The sequence below is a fragment of the Candida tropicalis genome, assembly GCF_000006335.3.
Source record: "Candida tropicalis MYA-3404 genomic scaffold supercont3.5, whole genome shotgun sequence".
NCBI lineage: Eukaryota > Fungi > Ascomycota > Pichiomycetes > Serinales > Debaryomycetaceae > Candida > Candida tropicalis.
This window is the reverse complement of record NW_003020057.1, coordinates 981610-1007717: the sequence shown is the minus strand read 5'-3', so window position 1 is coordinate 1007717 and position 26108 is coordinate 981610. Positions and strand designations below refer to the sequence as shown.

At 31.0% G+C, this 26108-nt stretch overlaps 10 protein-coding genes across 10 annotated transcripts; 8 read left to right on the top strand and 2 right to left on the bottom strand. All coding sequences in view use genetic code 12, as the record gives it.

The window, feature by feature from the left end:
* Positions 1–266: 266 nt before the first annotated feature.
* CTRG_04132 (5'/3'-nucleotidase SurE) lies at positions 267–1244 on the top strand (the record flags this gene model as incomplete). Its single annotated transcript, XM_002549789.1, has 1 exon — positions 267–1244. One exon carries the CDS (start codon positions 267–269, stop codon positions 1242–1244), a length of 978 nt encoding a protein of 325 aa, XP_002549835.1.
* Positions 1245–3959: 2715 nt separating this feature from the next.
* On the top strand, positions 3960–5795 carry CTRG_04131 (basic amino acid transporter; the record flags this gene model as incomplete). Its single annotated transcript, XM_002549788.1, has 1 exon — positions 3960–5795. One exon carries the CDS (start codon positions 3960–3962, stop codon positions 5793–5795), a length of 1836 nt encoding a protein of 611 aa, XP_002549834.1.
* Positions 5796–6723: 928 nt separating this feature from the next.
* On the top strand, positions 6724–8769 carry CTRG_04130 (Zn(II)2Cys6 transcription factor; the record flags this gene model as incomplete). Its single annotated transcript, XM_002549787.1, has 1 exon — positions 6724–8769. One exon carries the CDS (start codon positions 6724–6726, stop codon positions 8767–8769), a length of 2046 nt encoding a protein of 681 aa, XP_002549833.1.
* A 114-nt stretch (positions 8770–8883) lies between these two features.
* CTRG_04129 (uncharacterized protein) lies at positions 8884–11040 on the bottom strand (the record flags this gene model as incomplete). The annotated part of the gene is made up of 1 exon (XM_002549786.1): positions 8884–11040. One exon carries the CDS (start codon positions 11038–11040, stop codon positions 8884–8886), a length of 2157 nt encoding a protein of 718 aa, XP_002549832.1.
* A 3000-nt stretch (positions 11041–14040) lies between these two features.
* On the top strand, positions 14041–15423 carry IPT1 (inositolphosphotransferase; the record flags this gene model as incomplete). The annotated part of the gene is made up of 1 exon (XM_002549785.1): positions 14041–15423. The coding sequence occupies one exon, from the start codon at positions 14041–14043 to the stop codon at positions 15421–15423; it is 1383 nt and encodes a 460-aa protein (XP_002549831.1).
* A 2740-nt stretch (positions 15424–18163) lies between these two features.
* On the top strand, positions 18164–19903 carry CTRG_04127 (uncharacterized protein; the record flags this gene model as incomplete). The annotated part of the gene is made up of 1 exon (XM_002549784.1): positions 18164–19903. The coding sequence occupies one exon, from the start codon at positions 18164–18166 to the stop codon at positions 19901–19903; it is 1740 nt and encodes a 579-aa protein (XP_002549830.1).
* A 438-nt stretch (positions 19904–20341) lies between these two features.
* On the top strand, positions 20342–20848 carry CTRG_04126 (uncharacterized protein; the record flags this gene model as incomplete). Its single annotated transcript, XM_002549783.1, has 1 exon — positions 20342–20848. One exon carries the CDS (start codon positions 20342–20344, stop codon positions 20846–20848), a length of 507 nt encoding a protein of 168 aa, XP_002549829.1.
* A 77-nt stretch (positions 20849–20925) lies between these two features.
* CTRG_04125 (ubiquitin-related modifier) lies at positions 20926–21231 on the bottom strand (the record flags this gene model as incomplete). Its single annotated transcript, XM_002549782.1, has 1 exon — positions 20926–21231. One exon carries the CDS (start codon positions 21229–21231, stop codon positions 20926–20928), a length of 306 nt encoding a protein of 101 aa, XP_002549828.1.
* A 478-nt stretch (positions 21232–21709) lies between these two features.
* WBP1 (dolichyl-diphosphooligosaccharide-protein glycotransferase) lies at positions 21710–23059 on the top strand (the record flags this gene model as incomplete). The annotated part of the gene is made up of 1 exon (XM_002549781.1): positions 21710–23059. One exon carries the CDS (start codon positions 21710–21712, stop codon positions 23057–23059), a length of 1350 nt encoding a protein of 449 aa, XP_002549827.1.
* A 701-nt stretch (positions 23060–23760) lies between these two features.
* ARL3 (Arf family GTPase) lies at positions 23761–24534 on the top strand (the record flags this gene model as incomplete). The annotated part of the gene is made up of 1 exon (XM_002549780.1): positions 23761–24534. The coding sequence occupies one exon, from the start codon at positions 23761–23763 to the stop codon at positions 24532–24534; it is 774 nt and encodes a 257-aa protein (XP_002549826.1).
* Positions 24535–26108: the final 1574 nt, after the last annotated feature.

Below are 26108 nucleotides of genomic sequence, written 5' to 3'. Positions count from 1 at the left end.
CCGTTGATCCATTATCAGATCAATAAAAAAAGTTTGTCTGAGTCACGTGAAAAATACAAAATAAGATCAGTGAAAGATATAGTTCATACAAACACGACAAACAACTCAACTGATACTGCAGCATGAGATGAGCTCAGCTGAGATGGGGCGGAATCAACGAGTTCAACAAGATCAGCTGTGACGTATAAATACTGCTGCAGATCCATTGATCTCGTCTCACAACGAAATTCCAGTCTCTCTTACACACACACACACACCAACCAAGAATGAAATTCTCCGCCAGTGCCTTGCTTTTATTGGCTTCTACCACTGCCTCATTAGCCAAGAACATCTTGATGTCCAACGATGACGGCTGGGCAACCGCCAACATCCGTGCCTTCTACTACAAATTGAAAGAAGCTGGCCACAATGTCTACATCGTCGCTCCTGTCACCGATATGTCTGGTCACGGTGGTCAATTCGACCTCCCAGAGTCCTCCACCTTGGAAACCGATGGTGAGTACGGCTACCCCGCTGCAGGTGCTCCTATGTACGGCCATGAAGTTGACGATGATCACGTGTTCTATTTCAACGGTACTCCTGCATCCTGTGTTGCCTTTGCCTTTGACTACATTCTTCCAACATATGCCGACAACATCACCATTGACATGGTTGTAGCAGGAAATAACTATGCACAGAATTATGGGGGATATTTCTCTCTATCAGGGACCATGGGGGCCACCATTGAAGCTGTGTACAGAGGATACCCGGCTATTGCATTTTCTGCGTGGAGTTGGAACAACACTTTTTACAAAGACGGCTTAGATTTGAACGACAACTTGTTGGAGTCCACCATTGTGGCCGAGAAGGCAACCGAGTTGGTCAACCAGATCTTCGAGTCCCAGGGTGAAAACCCAAGAGCTATGGGGTTGGGTGTTGGTTTGAACGTTAATTTCCCAGCTGTAGGTTACGACAACGAAAGCTGCACCAATCCAAACTGGGTCTTCACCAGAATTGCCGGCAGCGGTGCCAAGGGCGCCGAGTTGGTCTTTGACGAAAAGACTCAAACCGTGGGATGGGCCGATGACAGATTGGAAGAAGGTATGCAACCATGCTACAACGGTGACTGCACTTTGCCAACCGAAAATTTCATCCTCGGACAAAACTTGTGTAACGCTACCATTTCTGCCTTCTCCGTCGACTGGGATGCCAACTTGGTCTTGACCGAACAAGCCAAGGCTTTGGTCCAACCACTTTTGGGTTGAGGTTATATGCATAGATACATAGGTACATAGATACGTAGCTCGTTGTGCTAGTGTCTAATAATACAAGTTCGTATTATCTTTGATGCGGTGTAGAGCGCGACTTCCTAATTTGGGTAGAGTGTGCAGTGCACGTGATGCCAGAATCTTTTTTTTGTACAGCGTTTCGATTTTCAGTTCGTACCAAGTTCAAAGAAATTATTAATACTAGTGCGACAATTTAATTTATAGTAAGGGAGATTAATTGTTCATAGTAAATGGAGTCAAAATGTTTACACCAGCGGAAATAATACTTTTCAACCAACTGCCCTTTTTTTGTTCATATCATAGATCATACATTTTTACGATGAACAAATAGAGGTCACGTAATATGAACATTTTTTGCACAAATATTGAGCGCCTTAATATGAACTTTTCGTTGCAGATAGTGCGAATAATATTGACACATTGGTCTGAAAATTATTCTTACACTAGTGCGAAATAAAGCTGCAACGACTGTATCTACAAGTATGATACTATTATTTTTATACTACACTTTACATGCCTTTCTTTTAGAATATACATCCGTACTTTTATAAACTTACCTTACCCTACCTGTATATCTTACTATATCCTGTAGTCAAGACATAATCTTATTCTATTCTAAACAATATTTCAATACGCCTAGAAGTTTTGACTCAGTGTTGAATTAATATCAAAGATAGAATACCTCACAGAAACAAATCTCCGTGTAAATTTCTAGGACAGTATTTTACTATTTTTTGGTCTGAAGTGATGTTCTTACACACTTACAAGTTCACACACTCTTTGTCTGCTTATTGGTCAGTCGATATCATCATCTAATACCAGAATATAAAGAAACGATGATTTTCAGCAAGTAGTATATCAAATGCCCTTTTTCTATATGGAGTTATAGATTTTCTAAAGAAATTAATAATTAGACTATCAAGCCAGTTAAATATGGCGTCAATGAAACTGTCCCACTAAATGCGTTCCATTTGCACCATTTTAATTTTATATTTCCAGTATTTATGTTACCTGGTATTTTCAAGGTCAACCAGGATCCCAATTGATTTATTCTTGTGTTTTTTCGGTTTATACACGACAAATCTAAAAAATTGACCCAAATCTATTGCCCCTAGACAAAATGTGGATATTTGTGAGTTTTTTGGTATCACAGAAGATCAATCAATATAGCAAAGTACCTATCACATATCTTCAAGATTATTATCGAAAGATTTATCTTTGCATCTCAATTATGAATTGTATTTAGAGTACTAGTTGTGTAAAACATGTTCATTTGTTTATGTAGAGCAGTCGTAAACTGATACTGACCTTAAATTTTAACCTTATCTAATAGTAAATTCAAGACTAAATATTATGCAAAAAGGGCACCAAATTACAAAATAGTGACGACTTATAGAAAACCACAACAGTAATTTAGAAAAAGGAGGTCAATTAGTAATAAGTAAATGACTCATCACCACTAATACAGAAAAGTTATTCAAAAAAGAAAAAGACAATTATCTGAGGTGCAATAACCACTAGACTTGTGTGATAATAGTCAACTACGTAATATGCACCAAATATACCCAATTGATGAAGTTTATTCATATTGATTTGGAGCATGCAGTCAACTACTACATTTGAAAGAGGGGAAAAGAATGTTTTATTATTTAAGAATGATAGGTTATTTTATTGGTACAGTTGGGATACGTTTCTACGTGACTGAAGAAGATAAATTTTTGAATTGTCCTCATTAGTATTATTATATTGCTCAAATGGTTGACAAGTTTTACGTGGTAGCACGTGCAGTTTTGCAACTGAATAGAATACGTACTAGGAGGCTTGCCAAGTATCCTGGGAGGACAATAACTTTTTTTAGAAGATATCTTTATTCAGGGGTAAAGTATATTTGCAGCAAGTGTGTATTTCAATATGAATATGTTCGTGCGATAACTTCTATGGTTGAACAATTAAAAGTTGCAAATGCTCTGTTCTACTAAAGCACCCATTATTTCCATATTGTAGCAACACCACATGGAGACATATTCAAGGAGTTGTAACAAAATCAGATATCCTACCCTAGTGGCAGTCATATCACACGTCTTATAATAATATAACCCTGTTTATCAACTGGTGCTGTTGATGCAAATTTCATATGTTACTAATAATAATAATTAACTCCGTGTCCCGTACGGGATTAAGTCGGACACGGAAATAAATTTTTACGGGAATTACCTAGTTAGGATGTATTAACGAGACCTATGCGCGTATTGTGTCAAACAAGCCCTACAAAATTGAAAAAAAAAAATAAAAGAAATTGCTCATCTCCGTCTACACAGTCGTGTCCAAACAAGATTAACCAAACGGATCGAGGAGTAATGTTGGGAACTTATTGTTGATAGGGATTAGTATTGAGCACAAGGGAAGGTGGTTGAATACAAACGGGTAAAGACTGGACGACATTAGTCAAATGTACTGATTACATAAAAAAGGACGAGAAATATGCAATTCCGATGATAGCCTCTCCTGCGCGAACAGACACAATTTTTTTTTTTTTTTTTTTTTTTTTTTGCGAATTTAAACCCGGGAATATATAAACCTAACCATGGAACCTTAATTTCAGATTTGAATTGTGACAAAAAAATTTTCATTTTACTAGTTGACTATCCAAATTTCATTTGCTATATTATCAACTAGTCATCTTGTCAAACAATGAGTCAGCACACTCCGACTACAAGCCAACCACAATCGTCAATCAACGATGATAATGACATCGCTTCCCTCGTTATATCCCCACAGGAACAACTTCATGATTTAGAAAAACAACAAACCAATGCCAGCAGTAAGAAATTCAAAGAAGCAGATGCAGGTGATGGTACTTCTAAAGAAGATCATTATTTGCATGGCACACAATTAATACTTTGTTTTGTTTCATTATTTTTGGTGTTATTCATATTTGCATTAGATCAAACCATTATTGCTACTATTTTAACTACAGTGGGTACTAAATTTAATTCTTTTGCTCAAGTGGGATGGCTTTCTAGTGGATTTTTATTAGCCATGGCTGTTTTTATTCAACCTTTTGGTAAATTGTCTATTATCATTGGTCGTAAATGGGCCATGGTAGTTGCCATTATATTGTTTGAAGGTGGTTCATTAATGTGTGCATTAGCGAGTAGTATGAATGTTTTAATCGGTGGGAGAGTTTTAGCCGGTGTTGGTGGTGCCGGTATTAATAGTGGTGTTTTCGTCATTGCATCTGAAGTTGTTCCAATTAACAAACGTCCTTTTGCATTGAGTATTTTTTCAGTAACTTTTGCTATTGCTTCAGTGTTGGGTCCTTTAATTGGTGGTGCTTTCACTTCTCATGTTACTTGGAGATGGGCATTTTATATTAATTTACCAGTTGGTGGATTGGCTTTAGCTGTTTTCTTGTATTCATTCCGTCCTCCAACTCCAAAAGTGGATATCAAGGCCGAATTGTTGAGATTTGATTATTTTGGTACATTTTTGTTGATTTCAGGATGTGTGGTGTTTTTATTAGCATTAACTTTTGGTACTGAAGAATTCCCATGGAATTCAAGTGCTGTTATTTCATGTTTTGTTATTGGTCCTGTTTTATTGATTGCATTCTGTATTTGGAACTTTGGATTCTCCAAGAATCAAATCATTGGTACTGAAGTTGTTAAAGTTCCACAAATTATTGCTTCTACTCTTTGTATTTCTGGTATGTTTTCTGCTTTCATCATGTCATTAATCTATGGATCTATTTATTTCCAAGTTATTAAAGATGCTTCTCCATTAGGTGCTGGTCTTCATTTACTTCCAACAGTTATTGCTGTGGTTATTTCTTCCATGGCTTCGGGTATTTTAGTGCAGAAACTTAGATTTGTCAAACCATATAATATTGCTTCAGGTATTCTTGGACCAATCGGTTGTGGATTATTAACATTACTTCAAGTTGATTCATCCTTCTCCAAACAAGTTGGTTTATTGATTATTATTGGTGTTTCTGCTGGGTTAGCAATGCAACCATCAATTTTATCAGCACAAATTAAAGCACCAAAAACTCCATCGGGTATGATTATGACTACTATTTTCATTAATTTTTCTAGATCTATTTTGTCTGCTTTTGGTACTGTTTTAGCTGATGCTGTATATACTGCATCATTGAGAAATATTTTCAAGAAGAATGTGGCTAAACTTACTGATCCTGAAATATTACAAGATTTACAAAAACTTAATATCAATGAATTAATTTCATCTACTGAAATTTTGAAAACTTTAAATCCCGAAACTGTTCATTTTGTTAAAACTCAAATTATGGATGCTATAAGAAATGTTTACTATACAACTATTGGATTTGCTGTTATTTCATTTTTGGCTTGTTTCTTTGTTACTAACAAGAAATTACCTGCTCAAGTTGAAATGAGACCAAAAACTGAAAAGAAAGACGAAGAAGATATTGAGGTACAAGAAGAAACTAATGAAACCCTGCAATCCCTGGAGTCTTTGGACAAAGATCTTGAAAAGCCAAGTGATAAATAGAATTTATGAACAACTTTTAAGTGTAAATAGTAATATAATAATATTTTTAATAATACTAATAATAATAATAATAGATAATTCGTTTTAATAATAATTGGTTCTTTTTTTATTGTTGGTAGCATTGAATAACCGTTTTCGGTCTGTGTTACGTGATCATACAGTTATCCAGAGTCAAATGAATGACGGACTTTTAAGTTATTCGCCGATTTCATCAAAGAACTCCATTGTTATCGACATATTATAAAAGTGAAAAAAAAAAAAATTTTACATGTACTTCCATTGTTCTTGAGAATTAATTGGGTTTATCTAACCGCTTTTGTTCAAGAAAATAACCAATATTCACAGGATTTTTAATTCTGAATGCAGTTTTTAAATTAATGTTGAGTCATTTAAATTGCACCAAATTGTGGAGTTTGAAAATAATATCAACGTGGTTACACTATATTGCTTTTTCAAAAGACTACATTCCCCACAAACTCGAAAAAAAGAAATCCATGGGGAAAATTTCATCTTGCTCAAACTTGGAAGATCTTGAACTCTGGTTATGAATATGGCTAACTTGTACTGATATGTTCTTTTGCAACATATTGTTATACCATTCTATTTATTGATATGCATATGTTTCAACGGTTTGTCGATTTCCCAATGTGGCAATATCTGTGTGGTGGATTCATTACTTCCCCCTCTCTTGATTATATTTTATTACACAAAGTCCCAAAACGGTTGCTCACAGTTTAAAATAATATTCTTCGGAACAAGGAACAATTTTCTGAAATTGTCCGAAAAGTTAAACACACATTATACACACACAGAGAGAGAGTTCATTGTTTTTGCTATATAAACCAAGGCGGATTTCCCATTTATTCTTCTTCTTTGGTTTGGTTTTCCATTTTTTTTTTTTTTGTTTTCAGTGTAAATAAGTATCGCTATGTATTCTAACAATCCACAACCAACTATACCAGTCTCACCATTATCTGAGTTTTATCATTTTAATCTGCTTAGTGAGTCGTCTCCTATTTCTTTAGCGAGCAGATTATCCCCAGTATCTTCAACTCATGAAAAACAACATCAAGAACAACAACTGACAACATATTATAATTCATTTGATGAAGATTTTAATAGAGTCTTAGGGTATGGATCTGTATCTATGATTTCTTTCGATAAATCAGATCCGTCATCAACAACACAAACTTCGCCATATTCTGATTTTGGTGATTTCTTAGTTGATGAAAAATTCCTTATAGCAAAACAAAAGCAAAAGCTTAAACCAAGAAAGAAACAATCTATTGCAAGATCAAGAAGAGCATGTTTAGGATGTCGAACTAAGAAATTAAAATGTGATGAAACTAAACCATCTTGTTCAAGATGTGTTGAAAAAGGATTATCTTGTAATTATACTTTACAACTACAATTTAGAGAAGATGTTGAAGCTAAGGGAAAAAGATTTGGTAGGGAAGGTATTAATTCTTCTGGTAATACTAATAAATTAACTACTGATTTATTGGTTAAAAAAGGAATGAATTCACATTATCAATTAATTAAAAATAAAAATAATCTCAAGTTTATTAATTTTTTTGTTCATGATGTGAATGATAAAGAACCAGAATATCATTTGAGTCATTCGTTACAATCATCAATAATTCCCCATGATGTGATTTATGGATCCGGTATTAAAGATGTTAATGCGTTAGGATATGCTTTGAGTTATTATATTGATTTCATTTCTCCAATTTTAAGTCCAGTTGGTAATAATTCAATAACTTATCAACAAATAGAAAATAACCAAGCAAAATCAATAGTTATTGAAAAAGGGTTAGACTTGTCTTCGTTAATGAAATATTCCCAGAAAAACAATGCTATTTTCTTCCTTATACTTTCATTAGGATCAATGTATTTATCGAAATTGAATGATATTTCTGAAAGAGCAGGATGGTTGAATAAAGCCAGACATTTTCAAGATTTAGGCTTAGGTAAAATCCAACCAGAAATAGAGAGACTTATCAGAGGTGTGGATACAGAAAAACCATTTGATACTGATTTATTAGTTTGTTTGGTATTATTAATATTATATGAATTTGCTAATGATTGTGATAGAAAATGGACAGTTTATTTGAAATTGTGTAAAAAATTATTAACTTCAAAAAATTTCCATATTCCAAAAGAAAGTTTAGAATATTCATTATTGAAATTTTGTCTTGAATTTCTTGATTATCAAGAATCCATGGGTAGAACAGCATGTAAAGATGTCAACATGTTTTTCCTTGAATTAGAAGAACAAAATGAATCTGTCATGACAAATCAAGTTAGTTTAGTTAGTTGGATGGGATGTGATAGACGATTGATTCCTATTATTTCTGATATAACTGATTTATCATTTGAAAGATTTAGAAATTCCGTTAAAGAAACGGATTATTTAACATTGAGTGAAGATATGTTACGTCGAATTAATGAAATGAAAATAACATCAATTGGCAATATATCAACAGAGCCAGAAGAAGTCTGTTTCTTATTGGCTTGTGAAGTTAAAAGATTATCTACTGAATTATATCTTCAATCATGTCTAATGTGTTTAACTCCTGAAGATGATACCATTCATGATTTAGTTCATGAAATATTTAAACATTTGGAATATATCATAATTAAAAACGATCTCCCATGGTCTAGTTTAATTTGGCCGGTGTTTATGGCAAGTTCTCAAATATCATGTATTGATCCGAAATGTGAAGAATTGAGATATTTGGCATTGTCCATTTTGGATAAATTAGATTGTAATTCTTTGGGTAATATAGGTAAGACCAGAAAAATCATTGTTAATATTTGGAAGAAAAGAGATATGGCCAATTCTGATTTACAAAGTGTTGGTGTGGTTAATAAAGATTCAAGAAAGTTCAAGAGAAGAAAGAGATTGATGGGATTTGTTAATGATTGGGAGAAATTTGTCGTTGAAGAAGATTATGCTATTGCATTAGCTTAGGTGTAACAATTTTGTTTTATTATTAGAGACTATCAACAAAAGTAAAATGTATATTTTAAACAGTATAGGCTTAGTAAATAACTACTTTTAAAATCAAACTTTAATGAAGATTAATCATGTTAATCTACGAATCTTTCTAGGTCTGCCATCTGAACTACCAATACCATTAGAGATAAGATCTGGTTCAACTTTTAATTTTACAAAGTTTGGTTTTTTAGATAATTCAATAGATAACCGTCTAAAGTCTGATTCAACTAATCCATTCTGATCAACATCAACAAGACAAATATCATTACCAAACAATCCACCTTTGAAATTATGGAAATATTTATTTAATTTATTCTCTGATAAAACTAATTTTCCAAGTTTATGGCATTTAAAATCACCAATAATTGACGAGATGTTATTATTATTTAAATATAAAGTTCTGACTGACACAGGGATCGTATCAGTGTAGACTTTATCAAGTTTATTAAATGACATCATCAACGTAATCAAACTCAAACAATATGAAAATTCCAAATTTTTCATCGTATCAGTAGTTATTACATTACGAGATAACCCAAGAATTTTCAAACCAGAAGGAAATACTATAGGTGGATATCCATACTCACCAATTTTATTATTGTCAAGTAGTAAAGTATCCAAATATTTAGGAATATCAACAAGAAATCTAATTTGATTATTTTGTAAATCCAAATAATCTAAATTTTCAGGTAATTTATATGAAATATCTTTTATATGACAATCTGATAAATTCAAATAATAAACATTGGAAGGAATATTAAAAGTGTCTTTATTAATGACATAAAACATGTTTCCTCTCAAGTTTAAATAATTAATACTTGGTGAGTTAATAAACACATGACAAATACCACAATTAATAATACTTAATTCTCTTAATGATTTTGGAAGTAAATAAGAAAACCCTTGATTCATTAAACATGAAATATTTTCAAGAGTAACAGATTCAAGTTTTTCAAGGTGTATTAATTCATTACAATCAAATTTATTAATCTTGATTAAATTTAATCTTATGATACCTCTTGGAATAGCACCAATTAATTTCAATTTAGAAACTGAGTTAATATTCAATTCTTCAAGACATAATAATTGATTAATATTAAAATCAATAATTGATATTTTACCTCTTTTTGGGGGTTCTTTAATAGTCAATTTTTTCAAATTTTTAGGTAAAGTTAATTTGGTAATTATATTTGGAACAGTTCTTAACAAATTCCTAAATGGAATATCATCTTCGAATTCAAGACAAGTAGATGGAATTTCTAATATTTTTAAATTATTAGGAAGATCCATCAATGGACCATATTTATTATTACTTTCTTTGTTTTTATGATTGATACCAATTTTTAATTCTTTCAATTTAGGACACATTTTATCTAACCTACCATGAAAAAAATTTGAATATTCAAGATGTAATATCTCTAAATTTAATGGCAATTGCCATTCGACATATGATTTTTTGTGAAAGCTGGTAAGTTTTAGAACTCTAAGATTAGCTATATGTGACAAACTTGACACATGATGACGTTGCTTGAGTTTATACAATAAAGTCAATTCAATTAAATCTTTAGGTAATGCTTTAATGTCATTTGGACCTTTTGGAACTAATACACAACTTAAGTTGATTAAATTTCGTGGAAGTTGAGTAATCTGACCAGCAGTTAATTCATTCAGTAATTTAAGTGATTGTAAATTAGGAAACCAAAATTTGGAAATTTTTCTAATATCGCCAGCATGAATGGTGTTAGCTTCAAACGTAGTTACATGTATAGTTAAATAAGCAGAAAGATATTTATCAATATCGGATGCACGATAAATACTCAATGAATCTACAGGAAAGGGAGTTTTCTCATACTCACCAATAAATTCAAATAATTTTGGATTTAATGAACTGATTTTAGTTAGATCAAGATGGATTTTCGTATTCTTGAAATATTGTGGTCTCTGTTTCATTAATTCAATAGCATGAAATGGATTATCAAATTTTATCTCCTTAAGAAAAATAGATTCAATTAAATCCAAAGCATTGTTAAATCCAGATGATTGAACCACTACAAATCCCTTCCTGGAAATATGTAATCCTGGTTGTTTAGTAGTACAATTTTCAAATATAAGGCTAGTACAAATTATTCTTGCAATGTGAGGTCCAAGATTGTTAATGTATGACAACCTGAATAATTGTTCATGAGAGAAATGGCCAAAGATTTTTTCGACAACTTCAATTGGCAAGTCATCAAAAGAACACATTGTTGATAAGGTTAAAGAGTTGAAGTAAGAGAAAATAGTTAGAAAAGGGGGGGTTTTATAATACAAAACTGTTCATTCTAGATAGGAATGGATGGTGAAACATCAACCAATTAGAAAAATAATCACCTCCTTTTATAGTTGAAATTTACATATCCCCTCCCCCACCCCCTGAATTGTCATGTCAATATGAAATTGTCCTACAAATTTTTGTTTTATATTACCATTCTATCATAACCATCAATTAGGGGGCGTTTCAAAATTTATAAATCATTCTCACTTTAAAGAAAATAATAATTTTTATTTATCAACCATTGCTATACCATAGATCAAGATACAGGGCTCTACAAGATTATGCAATTAATAATATTTGAATATTTAAAGAAATTACGTTTCAAATAAGACCAATATTGATATATGTTAGTCACGTGATCTTGTTCCCTTGATATTAATCACGTGGACAGTAATAAAAACCATTGATTTGTAATAGTTTATCAATTGAAAGTCAATGGTGTGATTGCAAGTCAATAAGAGAAACTGCAGATATTTCCGACTCATTGATTATTGGATATTTTACTTAAGTTTTCTCTGTATATGACTATTTTGTTGAGAAAATTGTATCATAATTCAACTAAAAATTTGATTGTAAAAAATGCAAAGGTTTCACAATTCATTCAGTTGTTGACAGACTAATTATTTAAATACCTACGAGACCCGATTGATGCTATTTATGTCATTTAGTCATCCAATAGCTGCAAAAGTATCAGTTTGCAATAAATGATAATCATCTAACGGGTGTATGCTCCCGATAGTTTTTTTTGTGAGAAGGGGGGACGTGGTTTGCAAGTGTTTGATAAACTCAACTCTTGGCGATGAACAATTTTTAGTTTTTAACTTTAATCGGCATTCCATAAGATTCTGAAAATATCTTTGGTTGGTTGGGTACTCTTGATTACGTCATTAGTAATCTACAAGTGCTTATAAGATAAACTAAGGATCCAGAGTTTAAAATTATCAACCAAGACTTTGTATATAAACATAGGATTATTGTTGTTGTTTAACACCAGGAATCTAGAATTGGATTTTCTGATTAGAAATCTATGGTAGTATCTGGATAGTTGATCAAGTAGAGGTTTAAATCCTCTGATTTTGTTTTGCAAAAAGATTATATCTAATCAAACATTAGCAAACAATTACTAACGGAAATTATTCTCTCCATGTTGTAACATGAAAGGATGTTTACATATATATACTACACAACTGTTGTGTAGAAAGAGAATGCCATTTTTAGCATTATTCAAAGTTAAATGAAACCAAGGATCATTGAGTAGTCCCGATGATTCCATCAATTCAATGACTTGTTTGACTTTTTTTTATACTTCGTCTTGCTGTTATATGTAGTTGTTGCTACATGCACGATATTACCTTTTTCTTCTGTACAGATTAAATTCTAAAGTTTAAATGTAAAATAATTCCGGAGTGTCAAAAAAAAAAATAAAAAACAAGGAAAAATTTTTACAATCTACTGTACTGTTTATATAAATTATACATCGGGATAAGATGGTCCATTGATATACAAGACAAGAAAACAAAAAAAATATCAATTGTTGCTTGATAATCTAATCATCTAGATCTAGTTATCATAATCGTTTATGGTGGACGTGTCGTGCCCTTATCAATTTCGATTCCTTGTGTGATGATGGATCAATTGAATGATTTTGGGTAAAACGCGGGAGCCAGAGTGCATGATAAATATATAAAATATACATAACTTACACGGATAGCACCGCCTCACTTTGACGCTCCCCGGCGCAAGAGTTTGTCTATAGGCGGTGGATTTCTAAGAGTAATGTTGAATACAATTGAGAATTTATACATTGGGCGAATCTAAAAAAGAAAAATAAAGATCATCTCAACCGTTACCCGCCCACCTAATTACAAGATCTAGTACATTTCGTAATGAGAATTCTGTGTATATTTTATTTTTCATTATCTCCCAACCCAACCCCCTCTAGCTGAAACAAAAAAAACAACTGCCGTGTAAGATCGTACTAATTTCTTCCCGCCATCTCATCCTGGGAACGAAAATGGAAAAATAAAAAAAGAAATTTTTTTTTCCTCAACTGTACAGTTCACACTCTCTCCGCCTCCCCCATTAATTCCGTGGTTAGGGTTACAAAGTCAATGTTAGAAGAAAAATTTTCCTTTTTTTTTAGTTATCCTTCCGATTGATTATATAATCACACAACAACAAGAACAACAAGAGATTTCTATTTTAACACTCAATTCATCCAAGGGACAGGAGGAGAAAGAGGAGGATCAGGGAGTTGGGATGTATTTCCAAGTAGGTTTATGTTTTCTTCTCCATGCCTAAGAATAGACTTAACATAAACCAAACATGTCTTTTCTATTCTAAAGAAAAAGAAATCCAAATAGTGAACACACTGTATTCCTGTTGAAATCTTTTAAATCATACTATCTTAAAATCTGCAGCAATAGTTAAATTAGTGAACAAGGCTTGTATGCAGTCAGCAGAGTGAACACAGAGCTACACACGACAGCTATTATACTGGAAGTCCCGCTTTAGATTAGGCTTATACTTGACCAATTTCTCCTAAAATTTACAATAATAACACAAACTTACCCTTGTTCATACAAAAACACACCAACTAAAAAGAAACAAAAAGGGATTCGCCTTTTCATTCAGTAGTCGATGGATGATTGAATTAAAAACAAATAAAGAATATACTAAAAACCCATCATTATTCTTCTTCCCCTTTTTTTGGTTTTTTTTTTCTTTTCCTTTTCCTTTTTCCTACTTCTTCTTCTTCTTCTTCTTCTTCTTATACTACTACCACTACTTCTATCATTATTATTTATATAACTTTGGAATAGGACCCCTGAGTCGGATAACTTTTATTATTTTACTACCACCACTTCCGCACATAGCCCTGCCCTTGTTCCTACTTTACCGCTCCCTTTCTCCACTCCTCACGGAATATCATGAATTCAATACTTAAGCCATTGGTACTAATCTACCAGTTCTTTTATAGAGTATTTTGGTCAGGATTAAATCAAAGAAATATCTTTCAATTGATTCTAAATTTTTGTATAAACTTTAGTCCTGTATTCATATGGTTATTAATATTTAAAAATGCCGGATTGATTCCTCATAAAATACGTCCCAAAATTCATGTTTCCTTGGCTTATCATGTAGATACTTTTATGTTTAGTACTATACAAGGTGGAATCACTACTATTATTTGTCTATTAGGTTTAAGTATTGCTTTATACCGTTTGGTTTATCAACGTAAGACTAAATCCCATCAAAATAATACTACTTATATTCCTTTGCAAAATCAAGGAGAACAACAAGAATATAATGAGAATACCAATCCATATGAAGATGATTTCAGATTATCTAGTTCGGACTCCGCAAGTGATGTTGAATTAGAATCATTTCCAAAAGAATTATCAAAAGCTATTGATCCACCACCATTGGATTTTCAAAATGATCATCACCATCAACCATTTGTATTAATTCCAAATTTAACACCTATTGAAATTGGTGCTATGGCTCAATCAATAAATGAAAAAATCATTGAAAATCATCAAAAAACAGGAATTTATTCACCAATTAATTGTTGGTATTTCTTACCTCCTTTATTAATATCTACAAGTTGGTTTATTTTAAATTTTGTTCATTGGTTAAAAGATCCAATTAGACAATGGGAAGATTATATGGCATGGGTTTCATATGTTTTAGGTCATATTACTGTTCCTATAGTTACAGCTGTTTGGTTATATGTATTTCAAGCTCCAGGAGCACTTAAATCTTATTCATTAGCTCTTGGATTAATGAATATTTGTGGTGTTTTAACTCATTTAGTATTTCCAAATGCTCCACCTTGGTTTATTCATTTAAATGGTGAAGATGCTTATGCAGATTATGATACACCAGGTTATGCAGCTGGTTTAATCAGAGTTGATGTAGCTTTAGGTACTCATATTACATCAAAAGGATTTCATGCTTCTCCAATTGTATTTGGAGCTTTACCTTCATTACATTCAGCTATGGCAGTTATGACATTTTTATTTGTTGGATATTATGCAAGATGGACAATAATTAAATTATTGGCGTTTTCATTTGTTTGTATTCAATGGTGGGCTACTATTTATTTGGATCATCATTGGAGATTGGATTTGATTTGTGGGATGATGTATTCTATTACTTGGTTTACAATTATTTATAAATTACGAATCATTAAATCAGATGCTAAATTTGTTAAACTGAGATTAAGTTATGATTTTAATAATGGTAGTACCATGGGAATGAGAGTTTTCAGAAATACTAAATTGCAAAGCTTTTTTGATCCTTTAAGTTAAACCCTTTATAATGCTACCAATGTTGACGACCCTCCCCATTCCAACCCTCCCTTACATTATATTACATTTATTATACTGTATATCCATTTTGCATGCATACACATATCCCTGCTACTTACAACCCTCCCTTTTTGATATATCAATTAGATAGATGTATATATATACATACATACATGTGTTTTTATTATTAGTTATTTTGAATTCCTAATTTATAATGATTTTTCTATTCTATACATATATTAATGAATCTCAGTTTGACTGCTAAAAAAAAGTTACATTTGTTTAAATTATAAACCAGCAACCGCCTCAATTTATAAAGTTGCAAAAAAAAAAAAAAAAAAAAAAAATTCCAGATGGTAAACATCTCTAGATACTCCCCCTTTGAACCTACGTCGTAAAACTAAATCATACACCCCCATCGAAGATCCTTTTTGTTTAGTTTGCCGTCTATGAAACTTTTTTTTTATTTTTATACAGTCAGTCGTGTATATAATTTTTATTGCATTTTTCGCGTTGTTATTGTTTATGAAACAAGGCTGCTGGAGGTGGGGCCGTGTGCGTGTGTGCGTGCGTGTGTGCGTGTGGAATGACAAATTTTTTTTTATTCAAGAAATGGGCGGAATCCTACACATGCACACGACCCACATGCAACGTCGTGTGCCAAATTCATAAATATGAAAATAATTAAAAAAAAAGAAAAAGAAATTTTTCTTACATTTTATTGTTGTTGTTGTTGTTGTCAAGTGTAAATTGAAGATTTTTGATTGCTGAATTGTTTATGTAATCAAGGTTTTTAAACTAAGGTTGGTGAATTGTCTTGTGATGGATATTTTGAATATATCATCGATTAATAAAAATCTAGTTGATTTATTCAATCAATCAGATTCAAGATAATTCATGCTTACTAACAATACAATCACAAATAGATACTACCCAATTCTAGAACCAATTCACCATACAGATATTGTGTGTTTATTTCTAACGAAACAGAATTTCTTTTTTTTTTCTTTTTTCTCTTCGCTTAATTATTGTACAACAACAACAACGTGTCGTGTACATTTGATCAATTGCAGCACAAAAGAATTTTCAGTGGATTTCGCAATGATTGTGTTGTTTGATTTTGTCACACATTTTTCATTTGAATGTTTCAGCCTCTCGTTTGCGTCATTGTCGTGCTAATTTTATAAGTATTAAACGGACATATACCGAAGTATTGACAACAACCCATGTAACTGAAATCCCAGTTTTGACGTTGTTCTAGTCTCATTGATTTAAAGACGACAAAATTGAAGTCATGTCAAGCGATAACTCCAAACAAGTTATGTCTTGGTATCATTACATCATTCCCAAAATGACAAGAATTAAAAATTAATTTTAATTGTTGAATTTTTAAGAGCCTAGGGAAGGAGGAGGAATGCGTGAGTTAACAATAGTGGTTGATTCCCCTATTATTCCAAATTGTTTCTAAAACAAGACAATCTGTGTTTTAGTTTATATAAAGAAAATTGTATATTTTTTTTATTTTACTTTTATTTTTTTAGTTTTGCGTTTTGCTTTGCCTTGTCTTGTTGCCATAGATTTGTTCTTGATTTGAGCAGTCGATCCGATAATTTTGATAAAAAATCGATTATATAATCGGTTCCTAAATTAACGAATTCTCGTAAGAAAACATAATCAGGGGTGTATGTGTGTTTCATAATTTACCTATCAAATTATCAATTAAGAGTGGGGAGAAATTAATTAATTAATTAGTTAAGGGTCATACTATCATGAATTCGCCATAGCAAATTTAAAAACAAGGGCAACAACATACAGTAAGCTAATAATCGGTGTTGGTCTTCTATTGGTTACAAGCAAAGATACCAACTGGAATATGTGCATATGGTTTTCAGACTACGATCAGCAAAGAGAATGTCAAAGAGAAACTAAAATACTTGATTCAGGTACACACACTCATACACAGCCAATTTTAATTCTGTATATAGTGTTTGAATACTAAATCGTATTTAAAAAAATAATCTTATAAATACAAGTAAAAATCTCCCTCAGCCATGCTAATGATACTAATTGTTGTACATTTTATTTTTTAAGAATAGATTCAAATTTATTGTCAAAATAAACAATAGAGAGAAAAATTATAAACAACAACATTATAATTTCTCCTCATCACTACAACTGAAATACCATACCACGTCTATTTCTATACATCAGGTCAGAAAGCTTACGGTGGTAATAATTTTCTGTTACTTTTCTACACGACTCATTGAATTATTGCCTTTGGTTGTAATTTTATATTTTCAACAGCAAGATTAACAGTTTTGTTATTTCATTTTATTTCATTAAATTGAATTATTTTGTTGATTTAATTCTTTTAACCAAAGTCGATTATCAACAACTCATCATTTATTGGTTAGTGTGGGTGTATCATTTTTTTTTTTCATTTTGCAACAGCATCGCCTCCAAACCATTTCATAACCCTGAATCAGGTTTGTCTAAAAATATATTTACATTTTTTATTTTTTTTTTAAACAACGCACAGCTTTTAGATTTCGTTTGCTTTAGTCGCAGCTTAACTGACGGTCTGTCTAACTATCGACCCGAGTACATATATCATCATCCTTTTTTTTTTACAACCAACTTGTATATTAGAAAAAAGTTTTTTTTTTCTTATTTATTTATTTTACATCCCTTTAGCAACCTTTTCTTTCTTACCAATTCCAACCAGATTAACAACTCAAGAATGGCTAATCTGATTATGATGAATAAACCATTGACAACCTTCCCCAAATTAAATAACCGTCGAACGCGATGGATACTATTAATATCGTTCCTTACACTATGTCTATTGAGAACCATTTATTCCGGTTTGTTTACTCCCCCAAATCAAACTGTTTTAGAATATCAAGCATTACAATCACATCAAATGAATCCAAATTTTAATCCAAAAAAAAATTTATTAAATATCCTAGATTATTTACAAAATTCACAGCATAATAAAGATGGTATATTTTTCCATTGGGATGATTGGATCGATCTAAGTTTTGCGGATCATAAATTATCATCAGTAAGATCCATTGGTAGTAGTACTTGTGACAATCGATTAATGGACTATTCAAGTGTATCGGCTCATTGGTTGGAATCGTTAAATACAAAGAAATCAAGAGGAATGTGTCATTTATATTGTCAGTTTGCTATTCCACAAAAATTAATCATGACTACTGATAAATCTTTTATTGAAATTCCTGTAATTGGCAAGAAAAGATCTGGAATTCAACATCATGTACAAAATCATCCGGTTACTACTGATCAATTGGTAGAATCAATGACAAACTTAAAAATTAATGATAAATTGGTTACAAAAAATATTGGACGATTGCAAAATAGAGTCAATCTTGATCGAAATGATTTTATCTTTGATCCTAACCATGAAATTGATGTATTACAAGATCGATTAGATGAGCAAAGTATATCTTTGAAGGAATTAAAACAGCTTGAGTTTTTAAAATATGCTAATAATATGGTTGATAAAACCGATAGATATTTCAAATATCCTTGGATCTACAGCGACATAGTTCAAGGCCATTCTCATCATATAGCATATCCATTTTTCAACAGATTTGTTGGGGATAGAGAACGTCAGTCTATACTTCATCATATGATTAGAGTTTGGTTTCAATTAATGGAAAGTTATGGATACCAAAGTTGGATTAATTACGGAAGTTTATTAGGATGGAAATTTAACGGATTAAATATGCCATGGGATACAGATATTGATATTCAAATGCCGATTCAACAATTGAATCGTTTAGCACAAGAGCTTAACAAGACTTTGATATTGGAAAATCCTCGATTTGGTAATTCGAGGTATTGGTTAGAAGTTAGTCCAACTTTTATTCGACAAGGGAATAGTAAAAACCATATTGATGCAAGGTTTATTGATATTAGTACTGGGTTATACATTGATATCAGTGCTTTGTCCTATGATCATGATATCAACCCTCCATTTGAAACTACTGAAGAGTCTTTCCCAGTTCATTGTAAAAATTGGAATTGGCAAGATTTGAATGAACTTGGTCCTATTCAACATGCATTTTTTGAAGGGGGTTCAGTTTATTTGCCCAATAATATATCCAGTATATTATCACATAAATATGGTGATGAAGCTTTAAATCAGTTTGCATTTCATAATCATTTTTTCCTAAAGGATTTTTCCATGTGGATAAATTTGGAACATTGTCCTCGACCACAAGAAGTTTCTAATAATTTTTGCAATTCTAAAATTATTCAAGATGAATTCAATATAATCAAAGAATGTACTGCAAGACATAAATATTTACAAAAAAATAACAATGATCCCAAAACAGTTGAAATGTTGCCGGATTTACCTATTTTCAGAAAAGATGCTTGGGATTTCTATTATGATATTAACAATAATTTGGTCTATAATGATAGATGGTATGTACGAATAGAAAATGTATAGTCATGTTACTTTATTTAGTTTTGCTATTAGTTTTTATTAATATTTAATGTACACGATGTTATGATCACCGCAGTTTTTGTTGTTTCTAACAGAATTTGTCACGTGGATAAGATCACGGAAATATCTGCGAGACAAAACAAAAGAAAATTTACCATCCCTGGGGTTGACAATTATACTGATTTTGCCATCATCATTACTCAATCAATCAATCAATCAATTAATAAACTAAGGAAACAATGACAGTAGACGAACACGATCTTAATGATTCATCATTCACAGGATTAATGCAAACATTAAATTTAGATCCAATTGAATTTAAAAGAATATAAAAATATAAATTCAAGATTAACATTTCAAGAACTTGAAATAATTAAACAAGATATTGAAAAACAATTAAATATATTATTTGATTTATTAAATCATAAATATAATTGTGATATGAATACTTCATTAATTACATCTGATGGATATCCTAGAAATGATATTGATGTTGTTAGTATTCGATTAATTCGTGTAAGAATAATTAGATTAAAAAATGATTATAAATTAATACTTGAATTAATTGATGATAAAATGAGTCAAGAATTTGCTCAACGACAAATTGATAATCCAATTGGACAAGATGTAGAAGAAGAGATGAATGATAGTCAGAGTAGGAGAACCATAGAGTATACTATTCCATTTGCTAGGGTTGCTGAAGTTGTTAATGGAGGTCCTGCTTTTAAAGCAGGATTAAAAGAAAATGATGAAATTTTATTATTTGATCATGATATACATGCTTCAAATAATAATAGGTTAAGAAATTTAGTAACTAGAGTTAAAATTGGTAAAACTATACCTGTTGAAATTAAAAGAAATCAAAATGAAAAAGTATCATTGAATTTAATACCATCTGATGATTGGGATGGTCAAGGTTTATTAGGTTGTAGATTATTACCTATTTAGTTATTCCTTTCCTATCATATCATTTCAAATTTAATAATAATCTTAATGTATATATTTAATTAGTCAGTATTTTTTTTCTAACCACCATGTAAAGTACTTGTAAATGTAAAAACATCACCATTTTCAATAACATAATCTTCCATACCTTCTAATTCCCAATCAGTATCATTAATTAAAACTAAAATACCCGGTCTAACAGTATTATCTTCAATGAAAACAGGTATATCTTTAGGATCTTTAATTATATTTTTAGTAATATATTCAATTAATTCTTTAACAGTTACTTCTCCTTCTTCATATGGTAATATACATTTATGTTCTCTTTTGGACTCAGATATTATATCTAACCCTCCTAAGAATTCTACTTTTACTTTGATTGCCATTATGAGTCGTTGTTGTTGTGATGGTATTGATTAATGATGAGTTGCTGTTTTTCAGACCAGAGGTTTTTTTTTTTTCCGTGATGATGGTTTTACTGCGAAGGATAATGGACTTGATTAGAATGACATATTAGGACATTGATGAATAGATTTGACACAGTGTGAGTTGGTTCAAATGATCGTGTGATTTATGTTCTACAGACCTCTTGTTGACTGAGCTGACTTGAATAAACTTGGGTATGGTTTATCATCATACTGTGTTGCTGCGGCCGAGTTTACGGGTATTAATGACAAAATTACACGTCAATTCTCAAAACCCAGACACGCAAAGGGAGAAACACACACAGAGAGAGAGAGAGAGAGAGAGAGAGAGGAAAAGAAAAAAACTTGAACAAACGAACGAAAAATTTCATGCCACCGAATAACAAAAAACATATTCATTCATTATCAACAACAAGGACAATAACAACTACCAATCAAGATGTTTAAACAATTTTACATCTTTCTAACATGTTTATTATTAACAATTGTTAATGCTAAATCTTTTTTGGATTCTGAAAATGTTTTAGTTTTATATGATTCTGAATTGATTCATTTGAACGATTCTACATCCTTGAGTAAACCAATTGATGAATTTATGAATTATTTAAATGATAAATTTACAGTTACTATTTCAACTTATAATAATAATGAAGATGAACAAGGAGAAGAAATTGAATTATTTTATCAAGATTTTCCAAAATTTCAACATATTGTATTTTTCCCATCAAGTAAAAAAGCAATTAAACTTAAAGAAGTTTTAAATCAACATAATTTATTAAGATTTCTTAATGAAGATGGTAATATTTTAGTTGTTGGTGGATCAATTGGTGTTTTACCTGATGGAATTAGAGGATTTTTAAATGAAGTTGGTATTTATCCATCACCTAAAAATTATAAATATTTTGATCATTTTAATTCAAATAAAAATGGAAATGTTGAATTAATTAAAGAAAATATCATCAATTCTAGATTAATTTCCAATGAAGATTTATTAATTGGTAAAGAATATGACGGTAATGCTGCTTTAATTTCAAATAATGAATATGTTTTCCCAATTGTTGGATCTTCATCCACTGGTTATACTAATAAAATTGGTGAATCATCAATGGATGGTGAAACTACTTGGACTTTTGGTGAACAAGGTTATTTATCAGTTGGATTCCAAGCATTAAATAATGCTAGATTAGTTTGGTTGGGCTCTTCTTCATTATTGAATGTTCCAGATTTATATAAATGGTGTTTCCAAAAACAAGGTAAATTAAAATTACAATTTGTACAACATGTTAAAGAAATTGAACCAACTAAACCAAATCCTCAATTGTATAGAATTAAGGATCAAGCTATTTATACTATTGGAGTTTCTGAATTGGTTGATGATAAATGGGTTCCATTTAAAGTTGAAAATGATGATGATCAATTGCAATTATCTTTTAAAATGTTGGATCCTTATCAAAGATTGAATTTAAGACCATTGGGTGAAGTTAGTTCCAATGAATCTGATTCTACTCAATTAGATACTTATGCATATTATGCCAATTTTACTATTCCTGACCATCATGGTATGTTTACATTTGAATTGGATTATAAAAGAGTTGGATTATCTTATTTATCTGATAAACGAGTTGTTACTGTTAGACATTTAGCTAATGATGAGTTCAAAAGGTCTTGGGATATAACCAATTCTTGGTTATATATTGCAAGTACTACTTTAGTTATCATTGCTTGGTTGATGTTTGTTGTTTCCTATATTTATGTTGGTAAACCAAATCTTACAAAGAAAGATCAATAATCGGAAGACAAAAAGAAAAAAAAATATATCAAATAAATATAATGTATATTATTAGTAGTATATATTGAATAACTCCTTTTTATAGAATATACCTATATTTCAATTGTTAGTTAATTGAACAAATTTTTTTGTAGAAATCTAGTGTTGATTTGATTTTGAATTTATTAAGATCAGATATGTTTTTCTACTATCTTAATTAAACAACTGTCTTCAATGTTATTAAAACTCAGTTGTCCCTATCTAGTTATTCATCATAAAAATAAATAAATCCAAAAAAATCAAATGAATAGTCTTTGATTAACATACTTGTTTGTTAGTTTATTTGTTGTTGTTTGTATAAAAAAGAAGAAGAACAAAAATGAAAAGTGAAAAGTTTTTTTTTTCTTTCATGGTGGATTCTTGGTATTTATACACGATAATTGGTGATGAGGTAATCGATTACATAAGCACATAGAAAAACCAAAATTGAATGAAAACCCTCAAACAAACAGACAACAGACAACAAGGCAAAAAAAAAATTGTTGAAGAGAGAGAGAGAGAGAGAAAAAAAAAAGAAGAAAACCTCGAATATGAAAATAATAGAACAATTACGAAATATAGATAAGATCCTCCCACCTAGTACATAAACACCACCAATACTGTTAGATATCACACTCTCATAATTCATATTACTACTATTACCACTTAATTACTACTATCACATGTTTCATCTTGTATCATCATTGTATACCCAATATACCAAACGAGAACAATACAATATTCTAATCTTGGGGTTAGATAATGCTGGTAAAACAACATTTTTAGAACATCTAAAACTATTATATCCTTCATCAACAGAAACATCCAATAATGGTAATTCGAATTCTAAATCAAGTACAAAAGAACAGGATGGGAAATCAACATCAGATATATTAAAATCAAAAAGAATATTACCAACAGTAGGACAAAATACAATTACTATTAAATTTCAATCAAAAGATTCAGATTCACCAATGTCAAATCAATTTAAAAATATAAATTTAAAATTTTGGGATTTAGGAGGTCAAAAATCATTAAGAAGTATGTGGTCAAGATATTTTAAACAATGCCATGGAATAATTTTCATTATTGATTCAACAGATACTGATAGATTTCAAGAATGTTATGAAACTTTGATTGATATTGCAAATGATGATATTTGGATGCAAATAGATGATGAAAATGATTCTACTAATACAGGAGCTAATAATAATGTTGATGGAACAGTAAATGTACCCATATTAATGTTGGCTAATAAACAAGATTTACCACAAGCTGTGGATTTAGTATCACTTAAAACAGGGGTGTTTATAAGATTAGTAAGTGAATTAGAAGCTACGGATTCAAAATTATTACCGGTTTCTGTATTGGAAAATCAGGGGTTAAAAGAAAGTTTAGAATGGTTAGTGACGAGATTAATCTATAATAAACGAAATAAAAAACCTGAATATAAATAGAAATTGTGTATATGTGTATATATATACTTCAAGCATAATAGATCTTGCATTGACTATTTTTAAGTTACAACTGGTGATCTTCTGATGATATGGATAACTAACGTCATCCGCCTACATTGGATATCATGGAAAGAACGGTAATTTGTTCCATTTGATTCTAGAAAATAAAGTATATGTTAAACGGATAACTAGATCCGAGATGTTTAATTCGGATTGCGCTAAATATACAGTTTTTCCAAACGAAATCAAGTTGAATAAAACACCCACAAACTTGGTTGATTCGTGGATTATAAAAGTAGATTGGAATTACAATTGACTCATGTATGTATGTGTGTGTGCACCTGGGGGGGTGTTGGTATCACATTTTTTGAAGGCAATCAATTTGACATAATTGGAATTTAGCATTTGATGCTGTTTCTTGTCTCTTGTTAACTGCATTCGAATTTCATCAATAATTTACAACACAGTAGGATTGCTTGCTATTTCGGATTGATTGCATTATAAGAAAATTAACTTATCCATGGGGTAGGAGGACTACGCAATGGAAATTAAATTACACATATTGCAAGATTGGACTAATGATATAATTCACTTGCTCTTTCTCATTGTGCATATCAACAATTGGTTTCCCATCTATTCCGTTTATTACAAAATATAAGTGACTCGTAACTATAGATAACCCAAAAAAAAAAATAAAAAATCAACCATGTAATACGAGACAAAACCCCCTAAAAGGTTTCACACCCGTGACTCGAATATCGGTTAATTCGTTTTGACGTCTTACATGTAGAGAATGTACGATCTTATTGCAATCGAAAGTTCGGCAACAGGTCAATTGCTATCAATTGCTATCAATTGAAATGTGAATTGATTACAACTTATGGTTGCCATTCTTTAATTGTATATACTTGGTTGTCAAAAAATTCAAATCCCAAATGACTGTCCAGTAATAAGAACAATAGAACAATAAAAAAAAAACCCCCTTTAATTTACCCATCGTGCACTACCCAGTACTACAATAGAAAAGGGGAGTAGTTGTCAGAGAAAAATTCATTACGTGTGGTTACAGAAACGCACCACAAAATTAATTGTACACAGTAACAAAAAATAGCAATCTAGTGAATGTGGGTGAAAATTCCAGATGAATAAATCATAGTGATCATTCATTTATGAAATATGACAAAGAAGTGCTCAATTCATGTTATAAATTAAGCCACAATTGAACTCGTTTGCTTCGTGAGATTATAGACTCACCTATAGTATAAATACCCTTTCAATCGTCTCATCTCAAGTTTATTTCTATAACTTGTTCTTGGTATAAGTTTAACCTTTTCTTTTATATATAAATATTTATAATTACAATCCAACCAATACAAGTTAAACCCCTTTTTTAACTTTATCTTTTGATTATCACAACTGATACGAACAACACACGTAAAGGACGACGAACAATTCTTAAACTCCTCCTTTCCCACAACCTGTTTATACGATTTATTACTATATCTGATTCGTCGTTTCACTGAAAAAAAGTTTCAATCAGGTTATAAATAATTGTGTATTCATATATCATTGTC